Source organism: Sinocyclocheilus anshuiensis, unplaced genomic scaffold (genome assembly GCF_001515605.1).
Source record: "Sinocyclocheilus anshuiensis isolate Anshui unplaced genomic scaffold, SAMN03320099.WGS_v1.1 scaffold110, whole genome shotgun sequence".
Taxonomy (NCBI): Eukaryota; Metazoa; Chordata; class Actinopteri; order Cypriniformes; family Cyprinidae; genus Sinocyclocheilus; species Sinocyclocheilus anshuiensis.
In genome coordinates this window covers 1,261,481-1,276,248 of record NW_015544155.1, presented here as the reverse complement: position 1 = coordinate 1,276,248, position 14,768 = coordinate 1,261,481, and the positions used below count along the sequence as shown (strand labels likewise).

Sequence of the window (14,768 nt, the reverse complement as noted above, 5' to 3'; positions counted from 1 at the left end):
AAAATGCATGTTTTATATTTCTATACATTTAAAAATGTTATTTATTTTTGTGATGGCGAAGCTGAATTTTCAGTAGTCATTACTCTATTCTTCAGTATCGCATGATCCTTCAGAAATCATTCTAATATGCTGATTAGACATTAAATATTTCTTATCAATAATGAAAACAACAGCAGTTGTGCTGCTTAAAGGGTTAGTTCACCCAAAATTGAAAATTCTGTCATTAATTCCTCACCCTCATGTCCTTCCAAACCTGCAAGACCTTTGTTCATCTTCAACCTTCGTGTCAAAGGCTGACACGGAAGAGAAGAAATTGTTGAAAAAAGTCATTATTTTTGTTTTCTTTGCCCTCAAAAAGTATTCTCGTAGTTTCATAAAATGAAGGTTGAACCACTGATTTCACATGGACTATTTTAACAATGTCCTTACTACCTTTCTGGGCCTTGATTGTGGTAGTTCCATTGCTGTCTATGGAGGTTCAGAAAGCTCTCGGATTTCATCAAAAGATATCTGAATTTGTGTTCTGAAGATGAACGATGGTCTTACGGGTTTGGAATGACATGAGGGTGAGTAATTAATGACAGAATTTTAATTTTTGTGTGAACTAACCCTTTAATATTTTTGTGTTAAATTTTTTCCCATTTCTATTCTTTGATAAATAGAAAGTTAGATAGAAATAGAAATCTTTTGTAACAATAATGTAGCTTTTGATCAAATTAATGCATCCTTGCTGTATAAGAGTATTAAATTAAAAAAATAAATACATCTTACTGACCCCAAACCTTTGAACGGTAGTGTACACTACAAGAAAATTGTACCTTAAGCTTGTTAGTGGGGCAGTACTCTCAAAGATACACATCTGTACACATTAAGGTACAAATATGCATCCTTTCTGGGAAGGTAAGGTACAGTAGTGTACCTTTACATTTTTTTATTTTTTTATTTTATGACCGTTTTAAGATGGATTACAATTGTACAGATTTACTTGCTTCTTGTCATAAACGAACAAATAAAAGAGCCCTATAATTTTCCATGCTGTTAGTTCTGCAACACATCCAGGTGTTATAAAGGCAAACCTACTCAAAAGAACTAATGCCTTCCGATTCCCAAACTTGTCTGCCGGATTTATTCATTCTTGAAAATACTAGGTTTGTAAGGCAAGAGGAGTTCATTTAAATAGTTTCTCTGGTTGTCAAGTGTGCCGACGCAGTGTGAATGTGTGTGCTTTGAAATGGTAATGCATCTGTAGGAGAGAAGGAAAAAATGCACCACCGCTCTCAGGTAACACTAGTCACCGTTGAGATTGGGATTGGTTCGGAAGCTCTAATGGCTTTGGTAAATGTCACCTTTTTTAAAGCAGATTTATCACATTTGAGCTCTTAAGATCAAGCACAAAAACAGAGTAAGGATCAGCCCCATCCCGCCTCTGTCTTTCAGTCCTGGATCTGGGAATGTGTGAAATCCACCCTGCCCTTTGACTGGAGGAGATCAAGTGGGCAGCAGATCAGAGTTTTCCAAGGGCTGGAGGGACTTGGATGTAGATGTCTCGGGAAAGAAGCTTTGCTTGGATGTATCCGTGTCTTGGCTCGAGAGTTGCGGAGCAATTCCACATGAGAAAGAATGAAGGAGGAGGCGAAGAACACCCTAAATAAGATCCCTCCGTACAGCGTCTACTTGGACTCCATTCGCACACCCTCTGGCTATGTAAATGACTTCTGTCTGCAGTCGTTGCATTAGTGTGCGCGTTTTACTTTGGTGTTGATCACATGGTATACTGCAGAACTCCCAAAGGACCCTACTGTTTATCTTTCCCCAGCGTTTGGAGCTGCAGCATGTGTGTACTGCAAAACATGCCACCATCCGCTTTTTGCTTAATTGATGGAACAAACCGGCTACTGGAGACTGAATTAGCTCCGAGAGTTGTTTGCCTAGGTGAAGGTGTCTCAAAGCAGTCGTCTCGATCCCACCATCCTGTTGTCTAAAACACCAAAGCAGGGTACCAATAAGCAAGCATATACATATTTGACTTTTGCAATCGAGATCCAGAGCGAAATAGCAATATGCAATTACAGAGCTCCCCCGCAATTATTGCCAGTATGAAGGAGAGGGACTGTCAACAGTCAGAGCTTTCTGCTGTCCTGCCGAGTGAAACTCTCCATGGTGTTGCTGTACAGAGTGACATGTCACAGCATGCTCTCGGCCCACCGTATGCACCATGAGTGAAAGTAAAGCTATTTCTGCTTCATTAGAGTTGCGACTGACACCTCCAGAGCTGATATATTTTCAGGTAGAGCACGGACATCTTTGATGACAATGTGTTTGGCATTTATGAAATTCCACGCAGACCCAACATTCCTGACCAAGTAGTCAGTCCCTCAGTTTCTGGTGTCTGTTTAGGACTCTTTAATGTTGGACCTATGGCCTAGCGGTTGACACACGAGTCCCCACAAGTTTAGACTTTATGCACAAGTTGGCAATGTGAGTTTGATTCCAGTCATTTTATAGTTCTGTCACTCCAAGTTATTTCCTGTCATCTTTCGATTAAACTACCAATAAAGGTGACGCCAGTCCTTTTCATATGCTTGGCATGAATGATATATTGGTACCAGTGTTGTGATTGTAAACTAAAATTATTTAAAAAAAATTAATTATATATAAAATTATTTTTCATTAATTATATTATTAAAATAAATTAAATTATTACAAATAGTTTTCTGTAATTGAGAAAAAAAAATCTGAAATTAAAAAATAAATCTGATGAAAAACTTATTTCAGGTAATTGCCAAGGCAACATTTCTAATGTATAATATAATAAAATTACTAAACTAGAACTTTTAAAAATAGTAATTGAAATAAAGCTGAAACAAAATAAAATAAAACATAAATATTTTTTAAATCTGCATTTATTTATCTCCATTATCTGGATATTTAATTGTTCATGCTCACTTTTCTGTATTTTTACATTGATTACCTTTAACATCCTCTAATATTCACTTAAAGTTAATCTGTAAAAAAATATTAATTTAATAACACTGTTAAATCAATGTTATCTTCATCAAATGAAATTTTTATACTTTGCAGCATTATAATGTTGCAATGACTAAATTCACATTTATTTACAGTTTTAGTGTTTTATTTATCATTTATTTAGATAAAACATTTGTCATTACTAATTTTTTTTCTCCCAGGAGGTTGTAATCGTACCATCACTCGGTAAGATCACCCAGAGAGCGAATGAACACTGTCATCCTAGAGCCCCACGGCATCAATTATTGGGTTGCAGGTTTGGTTTACATTAATTGCGCTAGTATCATTGCTTTGATTGTTGTGAATCACAACTCAGTTTAGATGATAGTGGCATCATAGTTTGACAATTGAACATTATTTCATTTCGCTGAACTGTCGGTGCTTGTCCTTCGAGCACAATTATCTCCAAGCCGCCATCAGCATCGCAACACTTTCAGAGCTAATACATAATTCATGCTGGTTATGAATGTTTATTTTATGCTAAAGCACAACTGCTTCTGTAACATTCTCTCATATGTTTTACACCTGAATGTATGGCCATGAAAATACGTTTGTTTCTATGATTTGGTAAATTTGTGTCTTACATCCCCTTTAAAACACCACTGCTAGAGCCTTAGGGGCCTTTCACACTGTTGCGCTCACATTTCAAGTTTTTTGCAGCATAGCACAATGTTTGAGTGGCCCCATACACATCCAGACATCTTTGGTCATTGTGTTTTGAGCATTGCAGTTAATTTTGAAGATATGTAGTTTTGCATATCCCTATAAATATATGTATATCTAGTAGTGGTTGACCGATATATCGCCAAGGCCGATATATTGGCTGATATTTGGCATTTTTCAAATATCGGCGTCGGCTGATAAGTTTTTCTGTTTGGCCGATGCGTTCGAGGTGGGACTTTTATTTTGATGGCGCTGAGAGCGGCAGCGCCTGAGCACACAGTGCTCACATTCTCCCTCTTGGTCACCATCGTCGTTAACAGTTCTGTCTAATACAGACAGAAGTCTGTCTAATAATCCGATAGAACTGTTAAACAAAGGAATTAAAATGTATACAAAAAAGTATTTTAACGATTGCTTTCATATTATTAGTAATAGAAAGGCAAACATTATAATACTTTCTCGTTTTCCGTCAGCATTCAGCAAATACGCATTTATATCATTTAAACAAATCTTTGAATGACTAATGAACATTTAATTTAAAAAATCTTGCAAACTTAGTCAAATCCGGCTGTAAGATCTTGTGAACTGTGCATTTGTATCCTGCATGATCGCGTGTACTCTGTGTAACGGTCGGTTTGTGCAAATTGAATGCGGACAGGAGGAGAGTTCAGCTTCACTGAGACACGCGATCGACAAACTTTAAACTCATGATTTCAAATTATGCGGCGCTTCATGCTTTTGCCCAATGTCATATTCATGTCCTTTTCACTGTGTGCTGTATGTAAAATGAGTGTTACCTTGGCTTCCCAAATCTCAATGCACACAAACTTCCCAGATTACTGAGTGCCCTGTTGGTTACAGTGTTTACTTCCTTTTTAATTATATTTTTATTAAATATTTATTTGTGAAAAATACTTTGTCATTTAAAGTATAAGTATGTTTATTTTACACATTTATTTTTTAATCCATTTTCAAATGATTTAAAATTTCTTAAATATTAACTAAAATAAATTAAATTATATCGGCTTTATATTGGACATCGGCCACCCTGCTTTCCAAGATATCGGCATCGGCTGTCAAAAAAACAATATCGGTCGACCACTAATATCTAGTAGAATCATATTGTCTCTTTCATATTACCTCATTCACTGGCAGCTGAGTACAGTAGGCCTGCTTGAGTCTATTTTCCCATGGCTATGTGGAATGCCGTGTGTCCCAGTCCAGGGATTCGCAGAAGGTCTGGAGGCCCTGCTAAAGTTGAGAGGGTTTATCAGATGCAAGTTTATCATTTGCATCTGTTTTTAAGCCTTGCTAATTTAAAAAAATCAAGCAATTTAAAGGCATTCCAGCAAGGCGCGAAAGACAACTCCATTCAGTACTTGCGCGCTGTTCTGTTTGTTCAGCGCGTGCACAGACAGCCCAGAGTTGAGTTTTTTTCCGCATCTTTCTTGCACTTGAATGGACAAATACATACACAAATGTGTCAAAATACCCGTCTTGGCGATTATCTTTGTAATTTTAACAATGATTCATCTATATTTCATTTATACAGTGGAGTAGAGATGCACCGACCGACCGGGCATTGTTTGTTTTATTTCGGAGACTGTCTCTGTTCCGTGCTAGCACACAAACTGCATTGCAAGAATTTTTTTCAAAATGTCATTTGTGTGGAAATATATCATTATTATTATATTTAATCTATAAACAGCCGTTAACGGAGGCCAGAGACGCTGAAGATGGACGGAAAGAGGAGAAAAATTCTGTAGCAGGCAGAGCAAGATCACTGTTCACGATGCGCGAAATAGAGGAAGAAAGTACTAAATATTGAATTTTATATGGTTGTGTTTCTGAGGGGAACTGACTGTTTTCAGAAAAGTTTACGTGGCATTTTCTTTTTATCTTGGCTCGGTGTAATGCATTTAAAGTAGTGCTAATATGCACAGTGCTGCTTTGTGTACAGCCGTAAGCAAGTAAACGCTGCTGTTCCATGAGCGCCACCTGCTGTCAGAGAGTGAAATTGCATCTCATTCAGCCCGTCTGCTGTTTTGGGTTTCATGCAGGTGTTTTATGTGGCATAATTGACGCATAATTTATGTGGCACAAAGCTAAAGTCAGGTTATTCTGTTTTTGCTTCAAATTTAGAAATTATACAGTCTACTTTAAATCAATTTTTTTGATCAATTCATGATTAAAATGCAGTGGTTACCACTAATTTCAAATGGCTATGAAAAATCAAGGTGCAACACAGTGAAGAATATGGAAATGTTATTTTATTTGTGATTGTTCAATTTCTGTACCTGAGCACCTACAAACATAAAATCCTAAATCATTTCATTTGTATCTTTGTTCTATATATTCAGTGGTGTTATTGCTTGTAATTTGTTTACTGACTGTTCACTTGATTGAACTTTATAATTGTCAGGCTAATAGTTTTGGCTGTTGTATCGAAATTGAAATCGAGAATTGTAAAATGTAATTTGTATCAAAAATATTGGTGTCATATAGGCCTAAGTTTATTTATTAGAATACAAGATAACGTAGATCAAAAACAAGGATAAAGGCAACTATTTTGTTTTATTTTTTTGTGGCAGGGCCAGTGAAAATTAGTAATAGAAAGGCAAACATTATAATACTTTCTCGTTTTCCGTCAGCATTCAGCAAATACGCATTTATATCATTTAAACAAATCTTTGAATGACTAATGAACATTTAATTTAAAAAATCTTGCAAACTTAGTCAAATCCGGCTGTAAGATCTTGTGAACTGTGCATTTGTATCCTGCATGATCGCGTGTACTCTGTGTAACGGTCGGTTTGTGCAAATTGAATGCGGACAGGAGGAGAGTTCAGCTTCACTGAGACACGCGATCGACAAACTTTAAACTCATGATTTCAAATTATGCGGCGCTTCATGCTTTTGCCCAATGTCATATTCATGTCCTTTTCACTGTGTGCTGTATGTAAAATGAGTGTTACCTTGGCTTCCCAAATCTCAATGCACACAAACTTCCCAGATTACTGAGTGCCCTGTTGGTTACAGTGTTTACTTCCTTTTTAATTATATTTTTATTAAATATTTATTTGTGAAAAATACTTTGTCATTTAAAGTATAAGTATGTTTATTTTACACATTTATTTTTTAATCCATTTTCAAATGATTTAAAATTTCTTAAATATTAACTAAAATAAATTAAATTATATCGGCTTTATATTGGACATCGGCCACCCTGCTTTCCAAGATATCGGCATCGGCTGTCAAAAAAACAATATCGGTCGACCACTAATATCTAGTAGAATCATATTGTCTCTTTCATATTACCTCATTCACTGGCAGCTGAGTACAGTAGGCCTGCTTGAGTCTATTTTCCCATGGCTATGTGGAATGCCGTGTGTCCCAGTCCAGGGATTCGCAGAAGGTCTGGAGGCCCTGCTAAAGTTGAGAGGGTTTATCAGATGCAAGTTTATCATTTGCATCTGTTTTTAAGCCTTGCTAATTTAAAAAAATCAAGCAATTTAAAGGCATTCCAGCAAGGTGCGAAAGACAACTCCATTCAGTACTTGCGCGCTGTTCTGTTTGTTCAGCGCGTGCACAGACAGCCCAGAGTTGAGTTTTTTTCCGCATCTTTCTTGCACTTGAATGGACAAATACATACACAAATGTGTCAAAATACCCGTCTTGGCGATTATCTTTGTAATTTTAACAATGATTCATCTATATTTCATTTATACAGTGGAGTAGAGATGCACCGACCGACCGGGCATTGTTTGTTTTATTTCGGAGACTGTCTCTGTTCCGTGCTAGCACACAAACTGCATTGCAAGAATTTTTTTCAAAATGTCATTTGTGTGGAAATATATCATTATTATTATATTTAATCTATAAACAGCCGTTAACGGAGGCCAGAGACGCTGAAGATGGACGGAAAGAGGAGAAAAATTCTGTAGCAGGCAGAGCAAGATCACTGTTCACGATGCGCGAAATAGAGGAAGAAAGTACTAAATATTGAATTTTATATGGTTGTGTTTCTGAGGGGAACTGACTGTTTTCAGAAAAGTTTACGTGGCATTTTCTTTTTATCTTGGCTCGGTGTAATGCATTTAAAGTAGTGCTAATATGCACAGTGCTGCTTTGTGTACAGCCGTAAGCAAGTAAACGCTGCTGTTCCATGAGCGCCACCTGCTGTCAGAGAGTGAAATTGCATCTCATTCAGCCCGTCTGCTGTTTTGGGTTTCATGCAGGTGTTTTATGTGGCATAATTGACGCATAATTTATGTGGCACAAAGCTAAAGTCAGGTTATTCTGTTTTTGCTTCAAATTTAGAAATTATACAGTCTACTTTAAATCAATTTTTTTGATCAATTCATGATTAAAATGCAGTGGTTACCACTAATTTCAAATGGCTATGAAAAATCAAGGTGCAACACAGTGAAGAATATGGAAATGTTATTTTATTTGTGATTGTTCAATTTCTGTACCTGAGCACCTACAAACATAAAATCCTAAATCATTTCATTTGTATCTTTGTTCTATATATTCAGTGGTGTTATTGCTTGTAATTTGTTTACTGACTGTTCACTTGATTGAACTTTATAATTGTCAGGCTAATAGTTTTGGCTGTTGTATCGAAATTGAAATCGAGAATTGTAAAATGTAATTTGTATCAAAAATATTGGTGTCATATAGGCCTAAGTTTATTTATTAGAATACAAGATAACGTAGATCAAAAACAAGGATAAAGGCAACTATTTTGTTTTATTTTTTTGTGGCAGGGCCAGTGAAAATGTTGGCAGAGCAAGTAATAATTGGAATCACTGGCCTGACCGGGCCAGTAGAAAAAATCCTTAGCGTTGAGGCCTGCAAAAGGTTTATTTATCTATTTATTTATCACACTAGAGATTGTGAGTGTTGTGTGGCACAGACAGATTTCATATCAGTCATTTGAAGCTGATGGTAACTGAAAGAAACTTATTTATGTGGTGTCATAATATGTTGTCCCAACTGTCGACTCAGAAAGTGTGGGCGCTGGCAATGTTTCAAAATTATAATGGTGCCAACTGTGCACCAGTATGGCATACAGTAAGATTGTGTTTTGTGCTACTCATTAGATGTTTAAGAGTCTAAGAAGCAGGCATGGTAGCAGGTTGAATTCCTGTTTAATTCCTACTTCAGTCCATTAGCAAACAGCTAATAATGTTCACAAATCTATGCTGTGGCAAGATAGTGCTTGTTTTGAATAGACATTTAATCCTATCCAATCCTAAAGTAAAATATCGCAGAACAGTTTAATTCAGTGCAGTCTGCCTCATTTACTGTATGGATATATACAATAAAACATTTTTTTGAAAGAAAGTTACTTTTATTCCGCAAGGATGCATTAAGTGGATCAAAAGTGACAATAAAGACATTTATAATGATGCTGAAAATTCAGCTTTGCTATCACATGAATAAATTAGCCAACATTTTAAAATATATTAATATATAAAAAAGTTTTACAAGTAATATTTCAAAGTTTTCTTGTTTTACTGCATTTTTGATCAAATAAGTTCAGTCTTGGTGAGCATAAGAGAGAGACTTCTTTCAAAAACATTAAAAAATCTTACCGACAAACTTTTGAAGAAGTAGAGTGTGTGTGTGAGTGTATGAGTTGGTGATTAGTGTATTATTTTAGTTAGATGTTAACTATATATCTTAATACTATGTCTGATTATAATAAAGTAAACTATAATTTAATGCATAACATAATAAAAAAATATTCCAATTGAATCGTGATGTCATCGTAAGGATAGCAATCAAAAATGTTCCAAGTTTGCTGACATTAAACTATAGGCTAGACTTTGGCATTTATTGAATGGACCGAATTCCTGTTCATTCAAAGACACACAAAACCAACACATTTATAAATAAACATCATTTTAAATCAATGGATGACGAACTAATGCATTCCTGTATTCAATATCACAATACTAATACATTTCTAAAATATAATTAATAAAATTAATTTATTATTTAATTACGTACTTAAAATTATGTACATAGTGCTACAAAGCAAAAACGGTTAGAATTTTGGTGGAGCCTCTAGATGGGGTGCTTTTCTGTGAGGTTTCTCCTTTACTTTTCAGCTGTGATGTGGAGGCTGTGATTTGTTTTTCTTGATTTGTTTGCTCAAGCCAAGAGTCTTCTCAAGGTCGGTTCACTGCTTTCTCTGAAGATTAGAAAAATAAGTGCATTGAATGGACCTAATGCAATAGATTGAGAGGATCAATTTAGACCAAGGGTGTTTTCAATATTGACATTTCACGTAACACAATACTTGTTGTGGCTCTCTGGGAAATGACCATGTTGCTATGGTTTCTGTGTTTTGCCAGGGACAGTCTACCACTAAAACTGATTAAACCGATCTTCATCCTGCACTGCGGTGAACCCACTGACTACAGCTACTTTAGTTGAATCAAACCAGGCAGAGACCTAAACTACACAGTAAACCAAGAATGGTCTTGAAGGTTATGCAGGGCAACAGCATTTCCTTATCAGAGTTCATTGCTGGCCAAAGATCCCAGCCATATCCCTAATAATTTTGGAAATGCTTGCAGAGTGATGGAGAATGATGTGAGGGTAAGCAGACACCAGTGCTCGATGTTCTGTCCGTGTTCAGAGGCAGTTTAGCATGTTGGAGGGCTGTCTATCAGCAGAGCATGTAGATGTCAGATGCTGCTGTACTCGTCATTGTTTACTGCCGAGAGGAGGAAGGAGAGTGCTCTTTCTACAGTATTACATTGTTCTCGTGCCGAGCACTTAGTCATTCATGACTGCAGCTGCTCGCTGAGACCAGAGGCTCTTGTTCAGAATAAACATATTCAATCCAAACTACTTTCAAAACACCAGCACAGACTGAAGTAGTCAGATATCCTGACCTGTTAGTAACGGCATGACCGACGCAAGTCATCGCAAAGTGCTTGTACTCTAATGAATCCAGGTGTTAAAGCTGATTTAAAGTCTAATTTATGTAATGTAGAAGCTTTCAGAAGTTTGCAGCATGTACCTCTGACTCTGGGCTTCTCGCTAGTAGATTTTTTCAACACTGAATGCATTTCTGATGCGGTTAATGACTGGTTTCAGAGGAAGAGGTGTTAAAGGGGCCAAGCGTAATTCAATTCTTTAGTGTTAGCAGTGAAAATAGCTCTCGACAAAATGATGCACTGAGTGAGCTCTCGTTGTGTTTGGTGTCATTGAGCCCTTGCATTTTGGATTATTCAATATTTTTGCTGATTTAATTTAGCTTTTAACCACCAGTAATAGTGTGGAATAGTAGAGGCCTTCAGTGAAAAGAAGCAATTGCCTGTTTATTCTCTTTATTCTAGAAAGTGCATGTTCATTTTATTATTGCCATTTATTTATTTGATTGTTTCAAAACCACAACACATTCATAGTCAATGCTAGGCATTGTTTTTTGATGTGTTGTATATGTATGTTTTAGATATATATCCATACTTATAATCCAATTTTTTTTTTTCTTTTTTGGTGATGACTTTGCACTTTGAGGGATTTATAAAAAATAAAAAAAAAGATAAATTATATATAATATATTATAATCATAAAATAATATAATAATGTATATTTAAATTAAAGGAATGTCTGTCCTAAAACTACTACATTATAACATTTTGAGAAAAATATATACAATTATTATTTTTTTTAATTTAAATACAACTGTATAAAATATTCTAATATTGTTTTTGTCTAATATTTTTATTTTATTATTATGTTTAGGAAAACTGATTTTGCATTATGCTATATTATATCTTACAAGCTCTCCTTGAACTCTTGTGTTTCCCTGGCAGTAGATGGTAAACTAGTCAAACATCTGATTAAGTCTGTAGCTGGCTTTAATTCAACCGCATTACTAGGGTAGTTTATTTGTTTAGTTTGTTTTTACCACACTCATGTGACTATTTCTTTTTCTTTTACAGAGGAAATCAAGGCAGAATCTGAGAATTTAAGGTAAGTCGATATCTTATGCCACACCTCAGCTGTCGAGATATTGAACATGTATTTCAAAATCCCCCTTTATTGTTGTCAGGTTCAATGCTTGTAATGCAGCGCTGACATTTTCCAGAGAGTAACCACACGCGGCCTCTCTGTGTTTTGGCTGCTGCCCTGCCCTCATTGTGATTTGTGAGTGTGTGTTCTGTGCCGGTGTTGTTAATGTGCTCGGAGACCTTGCTGTGTGACTAGGACACAGGAATGAGACGTACTGTGCTCATGGCTTTCTGCAGCCCGTTCTGTGGTCCGGCCTGACCTCCCTCAGCCCTTCATCTCAGACGCCTCCTAGGAACAGCATTCATTCACCCTCTCCATCCATTAACTCACAGCTCACCTGTTTCACCCCATCCGTCTCGCTTTCACTTACATATCCGTGTCTTTTGGTGTTTCTTCTCTTTGTTGCTTACAGATTTCTGTTGTGAAGTGAAGGTGCACTCCTTCCAAACAATAGTTCTATTTTTAGTATTGGTTTTTAATTAAAACACCATTTATCACAGCAACACTCTTCGTGAATCTGAATCTTTAACTTCACATTGTCATAGAAACATAATGTTTCAAATGTTAGTTCAGTAAACCGAGCTGACGGATTCAGGAAGTGATTTGTTAGACTGATTCAAATCATTTGTCTTTTCTCTTTGTCTTACTTTTTCATTAAAAATACATTATGAATACCTTTTTTTTAACTGTTAAGACCGGTCATTAAGAGTCATGTATTCATGAATTAGACTGCTCTGGTCATAATGGGTGTTTGTTTTAGTAGTTTGTATTTTTTGGTGTTTTTCACATTGAATTTACTAACTCAAAATATGAGTTTATATTATAATATATACTAGAATAAAATCATTTTATACACACACACTATACTAGTTGTAATTGTATTATTATTCATATTTGAATTAATATTCAAATATCTTAATATTGAAAATGTACTAATAATTAATAGGTATTAACTTGCATGCATTCTTTGATGAATAGAAAGAAAATCATGTATAAAAGTAGGCCTATATCATTTTAATGTCTTTACTTTTGAACAGTTTAATATGTCCTTGCTCAATTAAAAAATATTAATTTATAAAAAAATAAAAAACTGACCCCAAGCTTTTGCTTGCAAATGCACACATTTGTTGCTGAGATGTCTATTCAATTTATACAATGTCTCATCGACATTCAGCAATTTTAATTAAATTTTTTTTGGACATTTAAGATTTAGAAAATGTAAATTTTGTGCTTTCGTCCTTTCATGATATATATCAGGAATGTTCTGGGTTCAATCTTTATCAACTGCATATGTGGTATAATATCGATAACCACAGGAAAAAAAAAATGTATTGAGCCCCACTGAAATTTTCAGTTTGTTGAAAACGTGGATAGAAATGCACTTAGTGGAAATAAAAATTACAATACACACTAATAGACTTATATATGTTAACATATGAGCAAAGCTATACAAATTACAACTCATAACCATGCAAAGCCAGGTAAAATATAGATGAAACACACAAGTACGAGCTGGAAAATGCATCTTTTTTCTCTTGCCTCAGTCTTCCTTTGTAAATGCATTACGGTTTTTACAACTTAAAGCACATTTGAAAATATTTTCTGGGTAGCCACAAATGCTCTCGATAGATCTTAACTTGTATTGAATCTTTTAAAATGGCACTAGCTGATTCTCGCTTCCCCAGATGTCTCGTCGTTGCACGATGCTTACGGTGCTATTTGTGCTCTGGCTAATTTGTGACTTGGTTTAACTCCATGGAAAAAAGAATCCTCTGGAGGGTTTGGTGAGGGCCGAGAGAGAAACAGTGAAAGTTCAGGCTAAATGAGAGATGTTTGAGGTAATCTCTGAACCCGGCGGAGCTCTAGTCTTTTCCCTCGTAGCCTGGCTAGTGGCTACAGCTCAATTTATGTAAATTAAAAATATGAGCTGGCTAATCCCTCCACAGACAGATTAATGAGATTGACTGAAGGAGAAGTGAAGAGAGGAGAGGAGGGGGAAAGAGCCGAGCCAATGGGAAGAGCTGTATTATACTGACTCTGCCTGAGACGCGCCAGCTAACTCATAGCCACAGCAACCCAACAAGGCTGTGTCCTGGTTAGTAGACATCTACCAATGGGGAAAGTGTTTACTTTTGAGTAAGGTAGAGATTTGGTACTGTTTTTCCTACTGTATTTTGTTTTCTGTGTTAGATTTGCCAAACAGTTATTTTGATTTATTTAAAAGAACACCACATTTTTATGAGCAAGTTTGCAAGTTCTTGTTTTTGTGCTGCCTGTTTGTTTTTGCGTACAATTAGCTTGGATGGGTGATATATCAAAATATGAGCTGCAAATTTCTAGTAATTATGAGCTGTGAATAAATGACTCTTTTGATATGGTTTTTAGAGAGTCAGTCAAAAAGATGAATTAAACAGCCTTGTTTGTGAGTTAGCAGATTGAATTGGACTCATTCAGTCTGTGAATCATTTGAGTAAGTTAGCAGTTTGGGACTTGGTATAACACTTGGTTTTTGTAGTGATCAATTCAGTCCATGTTTAGATTTGCCAAATGATTAATTTGATTCGTTAAAAAGCACTCTTTTTAATGAGTCAGATTCACAAAAAGCTTTGTGTTTGTAAGTTGTTTGAATCAGACTCAAAGCTGTTCCCGAGTTCACAGCTGACTGCTTCACTGAATCGTGAGTCATTTTTACAATTCAAAATGAACACAACAGAGATTTGTAATAAATGAATAATGATATTCTTAAAAAAAACATGTTAATATTTTCATTGTTTACCATATGTGACCCTGGACCACAAAACCAGTCTTTAAAGGAACACTCCACTATTTTTGAAAATAATAAAATACTCCCTTAGAGTTAAACAGTTGAGTTTTACCGTTTTCAAATCCATTCAGCCGATCTCCAGGTCTGACGGTAGCACTCTTAGCTGTAGCTTAGCATAGATCATTGAATCTGATTAGACCGTTAGCGTCTCGCTCAAAAATGACCAAAGAGTTTCTATATTTTTCCTATTTAAAACTTGACTCTTCTGTAGTTACAT

At 35.7% G+C, this 14,768-nt stretch overlaps 1 protein-coding gene across 1 annotated transcript in view; it reads left to right on the top strand.

Annotated features, from left to right (window-relative positions):
- The window catches only part of LOC107695417 (brefeldin A-inhibited guanine nucleotide-exchange protein 1-like), a 68,102-nt gene that overhangs the window by 8,077 nt on the left and 45,257 nt on the right, over nt 1–14,768 (top strand). Inside the window, 1 exon segment of the mRNA XM_016495316.1 lies at nt 11,658–11,688. Within this exon segment, the coding sequence (XP_016350802.1) occupies nt 11,658–11,688 (31 nt within the window).